Source organism: Formica exsecta, unplaced genomic scaffold, assembly GCF_003651465.1.
Source record: "Formica exsecta isolate Colony F162 unplaced genomic scaffold, ASM365146v1 scaffold191, whole genome shotgun sequence".
NCBI classification, from domain to species: Eukaryota; Metazoa; Arthropoda; class Insecta; order Hymenoptera; family Formicidae; genus Formica; species Formica exsecta.
Window position 1 is genome coordinate 486,203 of NW_021849211.1, and position 16,567 is coordinate 502,769.

At 29.8% G+C, this 16,567-nt stretch overlaps 3 protein-coding genes across 3 annotated transcripts; all 3 read left to right on the plus strand.

Moving 5' to 3' along the window:
- Positions 1-4,337: 4,337 nt before the first annotated feature.
- LOC115233832 (zinc finger protein 512B-like) lies at positions 4,338-7,487 on the plus strand. Its single transcript, XM_029804436.1, has 4 exons — positions 4,338-4,700; positions 5,487-5,557; positions 5,656-5,888; positions 6,848-7,487. The coding sequence occupies exons 1-4, from the start codon at positions 4,683-4,685 to the stop codon at positions 7,165-7,167; spliced, it is 642 nt and encodes a 213-aa protein (XP_029660296.1). The 5' UTR covers positions 4,338-4,682; the 3' UTR covers positions 7,168-7,487.
- Positions 7,488-9,196: 1,709 nt separating this feature from the next.
- Positions 9,197-10,613, plus strand: LOC115233896 (rRNA 2'-O-methyltransferase fibrillarin-like). Its single transcript, XM_029804530.1, has 3 exons — positions 9,197-9,208; positions 9,504-9,951; positions 10,315-10,613. The coding sequence occupies exons 1-3, from the start codon at positions 9,197-9,199 to the stop codon at positions 10,611-10,613; spliced, it is 759 nt and encodes a 252-aa protein (XP_029660390.1).
- A 2,173-nt stretch (positions 10,614-12,786) lies between these two features.
- LOC115233838 lies at positions 12,787-14,365 on the plus strand. Its single transcript, XM_029804441.1, has 5 exons — positions 12,787-12,798; positions 13,011-13,146; positions 13,372-13,491; positions 13,850-13,959; positions 14,056-14,365. Exons 1-5 carry the CDS (start codon positions 12,787-12,789, stop codon positions 14,236-14,238), a joined length of 561 nt encoding a protein of 186 aa, XP_029660301.1. The 3' UTR covers positions 14,239-14,365.
- The last annotated feature ends 2,202 nt before the right edge of the window (positions 14,366-16,567 follow it).

The window sequence follows — 16,567 nt, forward strand, 5'->3', positions numbered from 1 at the left end:
CAGCAAGCAAGTTTACAAAAACCGGTTCATCATCCCTGGGGTTGAAATTATTTTATAATGTTACATTTTGCATATATTAATACAGGCATATATTATACATTTATGGTGATGGTATACATAAAAAAGCATTTATATTAGTTTTATAAATATATTCTCTCTCTCTTTCTTGTAAGATTATTATGCATAAAGACTCTTCACCAATAAAAATTATTTACACGGTTTATTTTATGAGTTTATAATCAATCAATTTACTTAATTTTTTACATTATGTATATGTTTATCAGCATTTGGCAATAAAGTCGTCAATAAATAAATGCTCACATTAATTTGTGCTTATTAATTTACATAATTTACTGTAATAATTTTACTTTTTAATCTTTAAATCTTTTCTACTTTAAATATCTCAAGTTGCACAAAAAGATTCGCTTAGATTTGCTTCTCAAATTTCTAATCTATTCCACCACTGATTGTGAGAATATGTCTCTTCTATATATAGAAAACAGATAGTGAAAGTTCCAGTATCATTTCCGAAAGAATTGGCTGAACAATGGAAATAAAGTCTGAGTGTTCGGTTATGTAGAACGTGACGTTGAAATCAAGTACCTATGTATTGCATCCTGCCACATCTCAGGTATCCCTGGGCGTATTCCGCCTCGCCAAATCTACGAGTGCACACATCCGGAGAACATATCTAGATCCTTTCACTCGCCTTTTCCTTTCTTAGTTATTCATAGTTTTCTCTCTCTCTCTCTCACGTGTTGGCTGTCATTCTTATGATGCTGCCATAGTTTTATGAACCACATGCAATTACGGCGGAAGAAAGTCGTTCAATCTAAGTCACACTCTTTTCGTGTCCTTTGGGCTGCTGTACTCTTCTATCGTTCCCTCTTCGATTATTCGCAAGAATAATAAATAGCTATTTTTCGAATTTTTGGCACTGAAAAAATAAATGACAATTACATCCTCATAATATTAATGACGATTCCACAAAGCAGAGAAAAACACGCAAATAAAAATAAATCCAACATAAATTAAATGACATTATGTCAGGATCTAAATTTCAATCAGCCTTCTACTTGCTTGCAGTGTCAATAAAAACATATCTTTTGATTTTAAAAAACAAAGAAAATTGTAATACATTGTAACTCTCTCGAGTTTGCAACAATAATTCAATATCTTAAAAGACTACTATCACAGAGATTGCGTATTTTAATAGATTTTTTTAATGTCAAGCGTGTGGCAGCCAAATCTGCTTGGACGTGTCACTTTCACTATCAAATATCGAACATAAACATTACTCAAATAAAAATATTAAAAATAACCTTTAAAAATAGTTTTCAAAAAATTTTTTAAAGATATTATTCACATATACACACAATATGAAACTGATATTATGATTGATAGCAAATTAATATTACCAATTAACTTATTATAATTAATAATAATATGTAGGCAATATTATATACGTAATATGTATATAATATTTATATAACAAGAACTTTCTAAATATGTTCGTACTTTGTATGAATATATCTAGCCGATATAAAGATGCAGTATATATGTATATGTTTACATTATGGTCTAAATTATAAGCGCAAAAGACGATATTTGCTTCAGAGAAATGTATGAACCTTTTTTTATTTTTTATTTTTTAACATAAGCTGTACAACTGATATAAATATACAACTGTCTTAAATGATATATAATTATTTTTAACATTGCGTGGTAGGTTAAGTGATGAAAAAAGAGAGTTGCTTGCGTTCTTTGGAAAAGCATTTAAACCGAATTAAAATCGAAGAAAATATTTGAATGACCACACGATCTTCAGACATTGCTCAATGAGCATAGAGATTGCGATTATTGTTAAACGAAATCAATTATTCTTTCTGGATCCTTACTATTGCGGCAAGTAGAGAAGATGCTGCCGTTATAATGATCGAGCTCTACACCTTTCACATCAAACCGGATAATACTTTCATCGGTTGTACTTTTTTTAGCTTTTCCGCGGTCTTTTTGTTAGCTTCTCCTTCACCCAGTTTTATTTACTTTCCTTTATTATTGCGTGTGCGAGCCACTCTCACTGGAATTTAGCTTCAACCTGATTTTTTTATAGCATACATTAACGTAAAAGTCAGGCGATACGGTTATTAATATCTCTTAGTAAATGATAAGACGCCACCGTTACATGCTGCATATCTAATATACAGGGTGTTTCCTAATAAGTGGGAACTATTGCAGAGGTGGATTTAAGATACAAAAATAAGAAAGGAAGTTCATATAAATATATATCTGATATGACCTTATTTCCGAGTTACGACCTGTTTTATTTTCTAACAGAATTAAAACAGCATACTTGATTATCGGTTTGCTGTTTATTTGCAAGATTTGAAAAATTTGAGGTCTTGCTAATCTATAAACATAAACATGTTTACATGTTACGTTAAACCAAAACGTGTTATATGTATTGTAAGAGGTACGGTTCGTATCTTGTACTCAGTGAAAGTAAAGTATTCGTATCGTACATTAGCGCTATTAACGCAATAGTTTACGTTTAAAGTAAAAATTATAGCTTTGTCAAACAATGAAATGGCAGACATGCATCTCATATATAGATTTTCCGATGGTAATGCAGTCAGAACTAGACTTTTGTATGTGGAAAAGTTGGAAATATTGGAAAATAAAACAGGCTGTAACTTGGAAACAAAGTCATTATATGTTTATATAAACTTCTTTTCTTATTTTTGTATCCTAAATCCATCACTGCAATACTTTTCACTTATTAAGAAACACCCTGTATATAATTCTGTTCGTGTGTATAATTCTTGAAATTTATATAATAAAGCCATTGATTTTTTATTTGCAAATCTATTCTTTTGTAACTTTTCTATGGAAAAATCAATCGAACAAATTTATTTTTACATTCTAAAGTTATGAATAACTTATATATACATATATATACAGGGTGCGGCATTTATAGTGACGCGGGCATATTTTTCGGAAACGAGGTGAGATATCAAAAAATGTTTCGGACGAAAGTTGCATGGTTTCGAGGGGGCCACATGATAAAAATATGGATTTGACCTTAAGTAGTCTTTTCAAGGTGAGGTCAATGTGGTCGATGTTTTCTTAAATGGAACTTCCCATTTTTTATTACATATGGAAAGCTTTTGGGATAAGCTATAAGAATATGTAATAAAAAATTGGGAGTTCTATTTAAGAAAACATCGACCACATTGACCTCACCTTGAAAAGACCACTTAAGGTCAAATCCATATTTTTATCATGTGGCCCCTTCGAAATCATGCAACTTTTGTCTGAAACATTTTTTGATATCTCACTTCGTTTCCGAAAAATATGCCCGCGTCACTATAAATGCCGCACCCTGTATACATACATATTTTATCAAATAATTTGATAAACTTGATATATAATATAATTTTATTATGCACGGGATAATTCAAAATATATACATCTATAAATACAACATTACTTAGTCATTATGTAGTTAGATTATTGATTAATAATGGCTTTTTGCACTTATAAATGAAAGTTTTACACAAGTATATTGCACTGACATATTAAAAAAAAAATATTAATCTTCATAATTAGAAAAATATGTTTTATTCCTAATTGAATAGAGAAATAGTTTCTCTTTCGCTCGTACAAGAACTATTGCAAGATAAGACGTGTAAAGCGTGTGCACAATGAACTGCACTTCGTTGCAGAAATTCAGTGCGCGTATAATTTTTATTTTATTGCGCGTGGTTGTTACAGATATAGCACAAGAGAAGGAACAAAAAACGTTTGGCGAAGAGAAAATTACTTTCATTCGTTTGCGAGCATATATAAAATGACGACCATTTCATACAAACGCTTATCGTGTTCACCAATCGTTCGTTATTCATTTCATTTTTCAGTAGTATTTATAATAGATCACTGAATTTTATTGCATCTATGTGCCATAAGATCTATCTAATAATCGGAATAAACAATCCACAAAAAATCATGTCGAATCTTTTCGAACCACTGTTCAATCATTGTAGGCAATCATTGCAACTGCTTCGTGCATTTTGATCGATAATATTTTGCAGATTTTATTTATTTTTAGCCAATTTAGATTTTGTTCTATTAATTCAAATTTTTGCTGAGATTAATTTGCTTTCTGTAAACTTATAGCTTTCTATGCAAGTTATTCATCATCATTGAATCTCCACACATATATCTGTAATATACATTTGCATCATTTTTTATATTATTATTTTAATATTATTGACCTCTTTAATATTATTATATAATTTATTAGTCATTTTTTTTAGTTATGATGTCACACAATTTTCCAGCAGTCCGATTGAGGATCACTGGTACAATATTTTGCAGCATCCGTTGCGATGTAGTTCGCGATCGGATCAGAAAAACATGTTCTTACTTCGGTTGACTGGATTTAATATCAAGTTTCGATCTAGTAAGCTCAACAGAGTTTCTGATTTGTTAATCGCATATAGGCGTAGGCATACGAGTCTAGTTTCCACGAGAGACATCTCTCATGGACTCGTCTCTCCGGATGAGTAGGGGAGAGGGAGAAAGCGTTATATATAGAAACGGATGGTCCATCGGAATCAATCCGCAGTATTCTATTCGTTGTCCCGTTCACGCTCGTATCTCATCGCGACGTGTTCTGAAAAATGCACCGTCTGTCCTCAGTAAGTAGAAAAAGACGGATAGGGTCCGCCCGCGTCCGGAACGCGGTGCGCGTGGGAATCGCGGAAGCGGAGATTCATGGCGCGTCCGCCCGGTTCGCGCGCGAGTTCCGGCTTTACGACGAACAATAGGCGAAAGTGATTGTCGATATTTCCATACTTTCGTCTGATACAACGGTAGCGCTTTGTAGATATCGGATATCTCGATGCGGCAAGTGATGATTCAAGTTTGACGTGTTGCCGAAGAAAGGAAAGAATACCTTGACGGACGTTTCTACCTAAATGTTTGCTCGCGAATAAAGATGTGTTTGTCACGTTCTTTTACTTTGCTTGCACATTTGTCATAGAACTAAGTTATTGAGAGTTTTGACGTAACTGTAGAAAAATAAGTGATATACTTAAATTTGTATCTTGAAATTTATTTTATAAATTTTTAATATATAATAAAACATTATATAAAAAACATATATATAAAGATGATATTCTTTAAAATAAGAAATAATATTGATAAAGAATTGCTGGAAAAAAAATCTTACATGCTTAAAATCTGTTTTTGTAATCTCCATTTATGTATTAATGTATTACTGTTTTTTTATGAAAAGATAGATAATGTGATAGATGTGTTACGTTTTTTTATAATAAAAACCTTTGTATTAATAAATAAAAATTTTTTAAATTTATTATTTTTTATGTTTTATTTTACTAATTTTCAGAAAATTGATGTTATATTAAAAATAGAAATTGATTAAAATAAAAAGATATTAATTCAATTATTTTCTCTCCATTCAGGTACTCGTTATATGTTTATTAACAAAAACAACGTTTGCTACTTTTACAGGGAGTAATTCTAGATGGCATGGGTAAGTAAGGACGTAATAAGAAAATTTGATATTCGTAATTATTATTTTCTAAAATTGGACGCCTCATTATGTTGTTACTAATTATTATATCTTCATAGAGTGTCTAATTATGGAGCTACAAATTATAGCTCCAGCGCCAATAACGCACAGATTCGTCAAGATTTCTCACCTTTTGGATCGCTTTCCTCTTATGGAAATAACGGCGGTCTTCACATAAAATTAGATCAAAAATTAAATATGGAAAATGTTCATACATACTCTCAACCTATATCGATTAGCAAACACGTAGAAGTTACGAAGCCAATGATAGTGCCAATCGTAAAGAACATTGGTAAGATTCCACAAACTATAGTGTAAAATAGATTAAATAACAAAATATTTTAAACAAATAATAAATTATTTAAAATACTAGAAAATGACGATTAAAATCTTGTTTTCTAATAATAGCACAAATACACACATACAATTAATAATTAAAATAATAATTGTTTAATATTATAATGACATAAGACAAACAAGGAATTTTTGTATCATTAATAATGCTATTTAATACATAATCAACAGCATAGAATCCATATAAAAGTTTGTTAATTTTATATAAATAATTGAATGCAAATAGTATATTTTTTTATTAGAGATAATAAATCGTTAAAATCAGTATTTATAATTAATTGACGGCAACTTATATAATGAATAAATCTCATTAAAAAACGGAACAAGGAAATGCATCATATCGGATACTTAATCCTGCATTTTAAATCATCTGTGAAAGAGAGAGAATAGTATCTACGAGAAAATTCTTATTTATTTAGTCGACACGCAAAAAAGAAGTTCCGTTTGAATGCTAAAATATATATATTACGAAATTTTGCTATGTAACTAGTTTTATACTTCACAGTGCACTTCCCCAGTGCATTTTCTTAATTGTAAGTGCATACAATACAGATTTTTTTTTTAAATCTCTTTTAATGTTCAATTTTTTTTATCTATATTCAATTTCAAATTGTTATTTATCATTAAAATATATACATATATTATATATATGGTTAGAAAAAGAAAGAAAGAGATAGAGAAAGAAAGCATATTAGATAATATTATATCATAATTATTACCTTATTACAAGTATAAAAAAATCGTTTTTTGTGATTTTGTCTATCACATAGTCAAAATATTAATGTAATTTAATTGTAATAAAACATATGCGCACAAATTACCGCGCTGGCTTTTGATTGCCTTTTATCTCCTTTGTATAATAAATGTAGTAAATCATTATTTGTCTTGGAAATACAGGAGTTCCAGTGGCGCAGCCCGTGCCAATTCACGTGCCTCATCCTGTAGCAGTAACTGTTGCTCAGCCCTATCCTGTTCAAGTTCCAGTTGCCCAGCCTATCCCTGTACCGATCGTGAAAACCATCGCGATTCCGGTCGAGAAGAAGGTGCCGTATCCGATAGAGAAAATCGTACCAGTACCCGTGGAAAAGCTGATGCCAATAACTATAGAGAAACATGTGCCTGTTCCAATAGAGAAGCCATATCCGATTTATATACCAGTCTACAAACATATCTTCCACCGGAGAACGAGGAAACACCGCCGTCGTCGAGTATATTAAGTGTTATAATAATTAAATGAGACTTCAGAGAGACACGAATAATTTTTGTTTCGTGAAGCATATTCGTGAAACTAGACGATGTTGAGTGTGACACTGTAGCAAGCTCGCCACTATTACTTCTCCGGAGTTATAGATACTGCCAAACAAGAGATTCGTCGTTGTTGATAATACGAGAGGCCAATGTTTATTTTTTTGTACGCATTTTCCTATAGCGCCGATTTTGTTTATAGTTGTAGTATTTTGATATAGTTGTTGAGAGATGTATATATGTGTTGTTTATTTATTGCCAAATAACAATCTTATTTAATAAAGAAAATTGTTTGTATTACATGTAATATATTATTTCTATGTTATTATACGTTTGTTAAATTAGAGATATATTATGTAATAATAAAATTAATTAATAATAGAAACAAATAAAAAATGTAAAAATAGTTTCATAATAATTTTAAACTTTTTATTTTTTTCTTTTTTGTTTTACGCGCGTTTCTTTCCATAAAACTATTGCATTCTTTACGATAAAAAAATCGATTATTACTACATGAAAGTATGTATAAAATAGCATTTATATGCGTTTTTTTTCTCATAATGCATATATTCTATTATTCTTCTTAATATGATCTTATTTACCTTTAAAAGAATGTCATATTTTGAAAATTAAGTAACGTTTTATAAATGTAAATGAATTAATCTTTTATCTCTTTTTATCTTGCACTAACTTTGATGTACATATTAATTCTCTAAAAATCAAACAAAAACATTATTCGTGAAAATCAAAAAAATAATTTTTCTCGAAAAAAAACTTTTGTACAAAAAAGTTTTTTTCTTAATTTTCGATTTATTTTTACACGAGAAATCATCTTCTATTTTTGATTGTACTATGTTTTTTAACGTATAAATAATCTGCAAAACGTTTAAATAATTTTGTGTCAATTTTTTGTTGTCATATTTAATTTGAAAGGCTATATAGAAAGTTATTGAGAGTCTGTATATAATAGATTAGTATATAGCTACACTATGATGTATAATGTATCTTACGCGCATTATGTGGACGTTCACTTCCTTTCATTTCCGCGTAATTTCCGCGGACGTGTTATCATATGAGATTATAATAAAGACGATTTAAATTAACGATTAACTGAAGCGTCAGATTGGTCAAAGATTTCTAGAAATGTTTAATAATATGTCCTTAATATGTTTTACAATTATGTCTTTAAATAATTCGCATGTGATTAATTATTATATGAGTTGCAATTTAATTTTGATTCTTCGGAAATGGTCACAGCTTAATAAAGCAATTTCATTTCTCTTCCGAGTTCGATTAAATTAAATGTGTGAAAGCATTTTTTTTTTATTTTTATATTGTTTTATCATATTCAGTTTTTATTATAGATTTGAAAACGTCAAACATTTATATTTGGGGGATAGTTATTTTAAAATATCTCTATCAAAGTATAAATTATACATTAATCATATCTTTAAAGCTTAAAATCTGACAATTTAATCGGTATTCTATATAAAAAAATGTTACATAAATACAATTATATTAAATTTAAAAATATAAAACTAATTTTCATATATACATATATTTTTTTTTGAAGAAAATTAAATAATGGAGTTTCTTGGAAGTTTCAGGGAAAATCGCGTGCATTAGATCATCAGTACACTTAAGCTATTTTATCCTGATAATTACCATAATAATAAAAAATTAGTGTACTATGTGCATCTGGATGCATCGTCCACACATTCGTTATGCTCTCTTCCCATGCTGGTTAAAAATTAGCGCGCCTGCGTACGCTAAAATTGGTCTATCGTGTTTTGCGACTAAATTGCTATTTGTGTGTGTGTGTGTGTGTGTGTGTGTGTGTGTGTAATTGCAACTGGTGGGTGTGATTTACTGTAGTGTACGAAGTGAAACAAAATCACAGTGAAAGGCCCCACGGTATATTAAGACGAGAAATAGCCGAACATGTATCAGTCGCACAAGAGACTGCACTACCAGTAGTGGTCGAAATATACGTGCTCGAACATGAATAGAATCGTAAGTACGGCATCAATTGTGGTGATAATTAAAAATATGATAAGACTTATGTCGAACTAAAATTGGATCGTAAAATTACGTAGAAATTTTTTGTCAACATCTGGTCTGCATTGATTTAATTTTATTAATTCCTAATTTTTTAATTTTATAAATTCCTAATTTTTTGTAACAAATAATACCTTTAATATTTATATTAATATTTCTTTAAATTTATACTTATATTTATTATTATATTTCTCATAAATTACTATGCATTTCTTATCTTTGATAATTATACGTTTTGTACGGAACGCAGGTGCTTCTTTCTCTGGTGTCTTTGGTTACGGCCACGCCGGTGATCGTGGACCAAGATGGTAGACACTATATGATGCAAATATTCCAAATCCAGGACGCAATCGATCGATCCGATCAAGCGATTTCTGGTACTTCCGGCAGCGGTTATGATGGTGGTTACGGAGGAAGTTACGGAAGTAGCTACGGAGGTAGCTATGGGGGCAGTGATTATGGAGGCGGTCAAGGAGGTGGTGGTTTTAGTGGTGGTTCCAGCGGGCATTTAGAATCGTCCAGCGGTTTTGACAGTGGTCATCAAGATTTTTCTTCCGGTGGTGGATACGAAGCTGGCAGCGATGAAGGCAGCCATGGAATCTCGCTGGACAGCGGGCATAATTACGTTCACAGTGTTCCCGTGTCCGAACACGTCGAAGTGACAAAGCCCATAGCTGTACCGGTTTATAAACACATCGGTAAAGTATTCTTGCTTTCGTTTTTTCCTAAAAACTTTGCAAACAATATTTAAAATTTACATAGAAGCAGAAGTTATAATACTAAAAAAATCTATTGTGTCTATTTATTAATTATGTAATAATAAAAAAAAAGTTTTAAGTCCATAATTAGATTATTATTATTATTTTTGATATTGCTAGTAAGTGGCATTGTAAAAAGATACAATTGTTTTTAATATTATATAAAAAGCTCAATCTATATATTGAGCTTTTTTTTCTGTATGAATTTCAACAGATCAAAAAGGTTCAAATATTTTTCTGCTTGCTTTATCATTTATATCAAAAAAAAATATCTTTTAATAGCGTCGAATAAATTTCTTTCAGGTGTACCGGTTCCAAAATCAGTGCCGATAGCCGTGCCGCATCCGGTAGCGATTGGTGTTCCGCAACCTTATCCTGTCCATGTTCCTGTACCAAAGCATATTCCTATACAAGTAGTGAAGACAGTTGCGGTTCCGGTAGAAAAGAAGGTTCCTTATCCTGTAGAGAAGCACATACCGGTACCTGTCGAGAAGCCGGTTCCCATCACGATCGAGAAACATATTCCTGTTCCAGTCGTGAAGCCGTATCCCATCAAAATTCCCGTTTATAAGACCATTTATCATCACGCGAAAAAGCATTAATGTGTGTCTAAGGGAAAAAGAAGCACGATATATTATCACACGAGTTAGAGATAATCCTTAGCAATGCATGTCTTTCAAATAACGGATTTTGTATAGATTAAACTCTAGATATGTTAAAACATTTATCTTAAAAAAATTGTGATTTGTGATAGAAGGGCCGAGAAAGTGGTCAATCGTACATACAAATAGGGATTTTTGATAAATAATTACGAATATTTAAATATTTTAAATATCAGGATTGCTTAGGATTAATCTACTCACACTATTACAAACTATTCATCCAAATCTTACGTGATAGAATGTTATTTTCTTGTGATGAGAAAATCGTTGCTTAAAAACCAGTTGAATTGGACCGAAACGAAGTACTATATTGATACCTGTATTCATATTTTTAACTCCTATAAAATTATCTCGCTATCAATAGGAGAAAACTTACGAAAAACAGTTCATGTTTTGTTACACTAGTCGAATGCTTATCGACTACGATTTATTTCTTGTATATATGTTTAAGCGAGCATTGTATGAACATCGGCGTAACTGGTGTATTGTTAAACTAGTGTTTTTAAAAGTTATTGTTTTGTTGTTTTTCAATAAAAGGCTTATAAAACTATTTTTTGTTGTTTTCATTTAATAAACATCTTTTGTCAATATGTTCTTTGCTAGTTTCGTACGTATCTCAGAAAATGCTAGGGTAATTTAATAAATTAAGTTAACGATCTTGTTTAAATGCAATTAAAAACTACTTTCCCCAGTATTTTCAATAATAATGAGCAACGAAAGTGAGCTTTAAATTAGAAAGCTAGCTATAACTTATGTATAACAACGCAGACGACAAACATTTATTTTAGTTAATTAATAATTAATTAATTTTATTTATTATCTGTTTAATTTAATTATTATTTTTGGGATGTGTAAAAATTATATTCTATTTTATATCATCTTTTTTTTTGTTTCTAAAATATTTAATTTCTTAACTTATTATTTATTTTCAAAATTATATTTAGAAAACTAAACATGTGTGTGATTATCTTTTATCAACTCATTGAATATTATCATATGTGGTTATTTTTAGTATTTTAATAAAAGGGTAAACTATATATATATATTGGTAGAAGTAATAAAACTCGAACAAATATTAGTGTTAGGGGCGCATGTTATTACAATATATATTATATATAATACAATACATATATACAATTCGCATGTTACAAGCGCGTCAAAAGCGAGAGGCACTCGTAATAAGCTCTCACTGTAATTTTAAATAAAAGCACTAGAAATTTCCTTATGGAAAGTAGTCATTAGATAGATTGAATTGCTTGCAATTCATTTGCAAAATCTTTATAATTGCATATAATAAATCATCCACAACATTGACAATGTTGTGATTGCTTTTAACAAGATAAATCTAATGACTAATGATTCTTGCATTACTATAATATAATTAGAAGCCAATAAAAGTAAGAAATAATTTATGCAATATTTATATGCAGTGTAAAAAAATTAAAATGGTTTGCTTGAATAAATATAGAATGCTATGTCTACATTTTATTTCATCAAATTTTTAAAAGCACAAATGTTTGAATTCGCGCTGAACATTATTATATACATAGTGTTATTAGAAAATTACATATCTATAATTAACAATTATATAAGGAAAAATCCAGTGTAGAAATCTAATAAAAGAATAAAGTAATTAGAAGGTATATAATAGCAATTAAAAATATATAATAACAATTAATTATTAACAACCCGAGAAAAAATGGATTTGTGTAATTATATAAGATCATATATAATTAAATCTGAAATTTGGCGCGATATATGAATTGGATAAGATCATATTGCGCCAAATTTCGGATATTATTATATATGATCATAAAAAATTACATAAGTTATCATATGTTATTTTATATGATCTTATATAATTACGTAAAGTCTATTCTTTCTCAGGAATTATATATTAAACGTTACGTAACGTTCGTACTTATCACTGCAACCGATTGGTTCCATAATCGAGCTATCTATGGCATTTTGTGAAGGTATGGGAGACCAACGAATAGTGGGGTTGCTTGTTTCTCTGTTCAAGCGGTATATAAGGTGATGACAAAATGAATCTTTTCCGAGTAGATCTACTTATTGATGTGGACGATAGAGATATAAATATCTTAGCTAAGCAATGAAAAAAATTGTACGTAAACGCCCGTCTCGGTTAGGTAATAAGATATGCAAAAGCTCGTAAATTTAACAATTAATATCTTTAAAATTATTTAGGATTTTAAGTGAATTGATAAAACGCGTTTTCTGTGCGATCTGTACAACAATTGATTTCTCCCGAGAAATCGATAATAGTAGAGATGCTTTATATTTTTTGCGGTATTGGTGACGTTTATTATGTTTAAGATTGTGCTGTTGGGAATTGTCGCTTGTTCCTATAGTTCCAACTGGGGCTTTGGAAATTATGGCGGAGGTGAGCTTACACTAGGAGAAATCTCTATAGACCATCATGATTTGGGAACTTTTAATCTGGGAGGAACAGGTTTGAACATTTATGTTTGGTTACTTATTAATTGCACAATTTATCTCTAAAATGCATTTTTTGTGTATAAGTTAAGTAAAATTGATAATAGTATAGCTAGATATCAAATTTTCAGTAATTATAGTACTTGGCGTCGTGACGCTACCGCATCGCTTGATATGACAATTTGTTGATTGTTTAAATATCTCGTTATAAATGCTAAAGCATAATTCTAAATTTTTTTAGGAAGCCATTCCTTAGATTTTTTGGGAGATCAATCGCCCCTTTTAAATGACATTAGTGGTTGGCATTCGGACACTAGCAATTTTCATGGAGTTAAAGTAATTCCTGTTGTTAAACACATTGGTAATATAAATTGCGTTAATTCTATTATTATATTCTACTACATTTACATATTATTAACATTATGTTAAAAAAAATTGCATCTTAATAAAAAAAATATTAGAAATTCATTGATTTATAAAAATAGAAAATAATTTAAAAATTTAAAAGTCAAAAAAATTTTTTTATAAGGATGTAATATCAATAAAAAATCAATAATTATATTAAGATTAAAAGATAATAAAGATTAGAAAACAATAAAACTAATATGTAAAACATATACATATATATTTGAATTAAGTTTATTGCATTATTTTATTGCTATTTTATTAACTAATTATTAAACGTTATATTTGGAATATAATTTGTGTTTTTTACATAGGAATACCGACGATCAAAAAGGTCCCGATTAGTATTCCTCATCCAGTGGTGCAGACAGTTCCACAACCTTATCCTGTTACCGTGGTGATTCCAAAGCCCGTACCATATGAGGTGATTGCACGCTGTGGCACGATAATTAGCTTTTATCTGACAGAGTAAAATCATTTGTTATTATCTGCTCTCGCTGAAATTATTCTGTCTTTCTAGGTAGAGAAGCAAATAATTAAGACAGTCGAGAAAAAAGTACCAACGCCCGTCGAGAAAATAATTCCGGTTAAGATAGAGAAACCGGTACCGTTTCATGTGGTGAAACACGTGCCCGTACCGGTAGAAAAGCCAATTCCGATCAAGATTCCGATCTACAAGACCATTGTACACAAAAGTCATTGATTTCTTTGTGTTTACAGAAGCATGATTGTTTGTTGTTGTTATTATTTTTATATTCAGTTTATTCAGAAACACACATAAATACACAATATGAGAAGAAAATATTCTATTTTATTACAACAATAAGTTATATATGTATATTGAAATGTTTTAACAAAATAAAACGTTCTTTATGTTTTATCTAAGAAATGGCTATTAAATTTTATTTAATTTTTATACAATATTTTTATATCTAAGTTTAATTTCTTTTACATAAAAAATGTCAAATTCTATTACAAATATTTGTTCTCACAAATTTAAATTAGATGATTATTAATCAATATGGAAACATTCATATATAAGTGTTTACTTAAATGTTTAGCAGATTATAGCTTGTCTGACAATAAATCAATATTATTCTGTAAATAACTGTTATACACTACCATTTCCATTTCTTAGTTTTTTGTAAAAAGCGAAATCGATAAGTGAAAAAAATTGCGCTATTGTAATTTAAATGTTAATTATTAGTTTTATATAATGTTTTAGTAATTTGGTCTGTTATTTGAGATATCTATAATAAATTAAAGCAATAGAGAGATTTTAACGGTTCAAATATTACGCTCATTATTTTTACAATTGCGTATGATCTCGTCATGAATTTTTCAAATATGATTTTAAAAAATACCGTATTTTATAAAAGCCATTAATTTTTAAAATGATTTACTGCTTGCTATTAAACGTTGCGTTGTGATTATACGTAATTTGCTTACAGTATAATAATACAGATTTTAACATATCAAACACTTTCCTGCGCTTAGTAAAATGCTCACCATGTTCAAGTACTTAGTAACATTGTTAAAAAATATATCTTATTCCGCATTTCACCTTATTAATATAAATAAAATTATTGAGAAAGAAGTTTTTTTCTTTGTCCATTTTTGTAAATTTTATTTATATTGATACAATAGATAATATATATTATATAATAATATGTTTTATCGCAAAAGCGAGGTAAAGCTAACAGAGGACTTCGCATAAAAGAGATGAATATAGCAAAAGTAAAGAGCGAATTCTATTCTCTTTGCTAAAAAAGAGAAAAGACTCTTAAGCTAGTGAAGAATACATTTTAATTATGACATCCCGACATAAAGCAAAGACAGCCAGTGAGCGTGAAAACAAAATAAATAAAGGCTTTCAATATGAAAAAAAAAAAAATAATGCAATAACAATGTCTTCCTGTTCTGCTTAAAGAGCATAAAACGACGATAGAGAGAGCATAAATACATGGCAACGGCAGAAAAATGGCAGCGAAAGGGAAATCGGAAATAGACTGCTGCTGTTTCTCCGGTCGTAGTAGTTTTGACCGTCGTAAAAGGAGGAAGAGAATGATCCCTCTCTTTTTCTTGACGCAACAATCTCACATAAAAAAAAAAAAACATTATATTGCGACCGGAAATGGGTGTATGTGCACTCGAAATGATTGCGGTCGCGCATATAACTTACAATTAATCTTTCATTTCCGCGTATTTTTGCATTTTATATTAGGACACAATATCGCCTATTAAGCTGTCATAATCTTCATGATTTGATGACATGTAAAATATCAAACACAGAAACGGAATATATAAACAACGATGATTTCAGTTTATTTCGATCCGTTTTAATTTCTATGATTGTTCTGTAAATGCAGTCCGTGACATGCATTATTTTAACGTATAACATTATAAGCACATTATAATATTATAGTTGTATGCTTGCTAGCGCAGAGAAGAAAATCGACTCTTAATCATGAGAAAGTCGATCGATTGGGTGAATTTGTCTATGAATCGTACGTAAAAGTAAGTAACTTGGGGTGATTTGAGAATCACAGAAAGGCTTTTTAATACTTAATACACAGTCACTACCGCCGTGATCGCGGTGATTGTCGAGAGTAAATTGACTTTGAATTTTACTTTCGCCGCGAGCTTTTTTTCTCGGCGCAGACTTCTTTCTCCGGCTTCCTTTTTCCATATTACCGGTGGATTCGTTGACTTGCGCTCGTTATTTCGGCGCCCCGGGAAAGAATTATGAACTCGTAGCGGTGTTCTATCATCATAAGCAATCATTATAAGAAATTTTCTGGCGCATTACTTCTCCAGCATTCGGAGGAATCTTTATTCTGTTCGAAACAAGTTTACATTTTTGAATATATCGTATTCCAATTTTCTCTACTAAAATATTCGCACAAGACAAAATTTTCTTTTTTTCACAATTTATTATATTTACAATATTAATTTTATATTAATTTTTTTTTTAATAAGTAACACTTTTTTAATAATTTTTACGCTTATAAATAAATTAATTATTTAAATAC

What these genes read in the sequence shown, in the direction of transcription:
- LOC115233838 (XM_029804441.1), top strand. An exon ending in TTTTAATCTGGGAGGAACAG is followed by an intron (nt 13,147 to 13,371) that starts GTTTGAACATTT and finishes AAATTTTTTTAG; the next exon opens with GAAGCCATTCCTTAGATTTT. An exon ending in TCCTGTTGTTAAACACATTG is followed by an intron (nt 13,492 to 13,849) that starts GTAATATAAATT and finishes TTTTTTACATAG; the next exon opens with GAATACCGACGATCAAAAAG.
- LOC115233896 (XM_029804530.1), top strand. An exon ending in ACCGGTTTATAAACACATCG is followed by an intron (nt 9,952 to 10,314) that starts GTAAAGTATTCT and finishes AATTTCTTTCAG; the next exon opens with GTGTACCGGTTCCAAAATCA.
- LOC115233832 (XM_029804436.1), top strand. An exon ending in AGTAATTCTAGATGGCATGG is followed by an intron (nt 5,558 to 5,655) that starts GTAAGTAAGGAC and finishes ATATCTTCATAG; the next exon opens with AGTGTCTAATTATGGAGCTA. An exon ending in GCCAATCGTAAAGAACATTG is followed by an intron (nt 5,889 to 6,847) that starts GTAAGATTCCAC and finishes TTGGAAATACAG; the next exon opens with GAGTTCCAGTGGCGCAGCCC.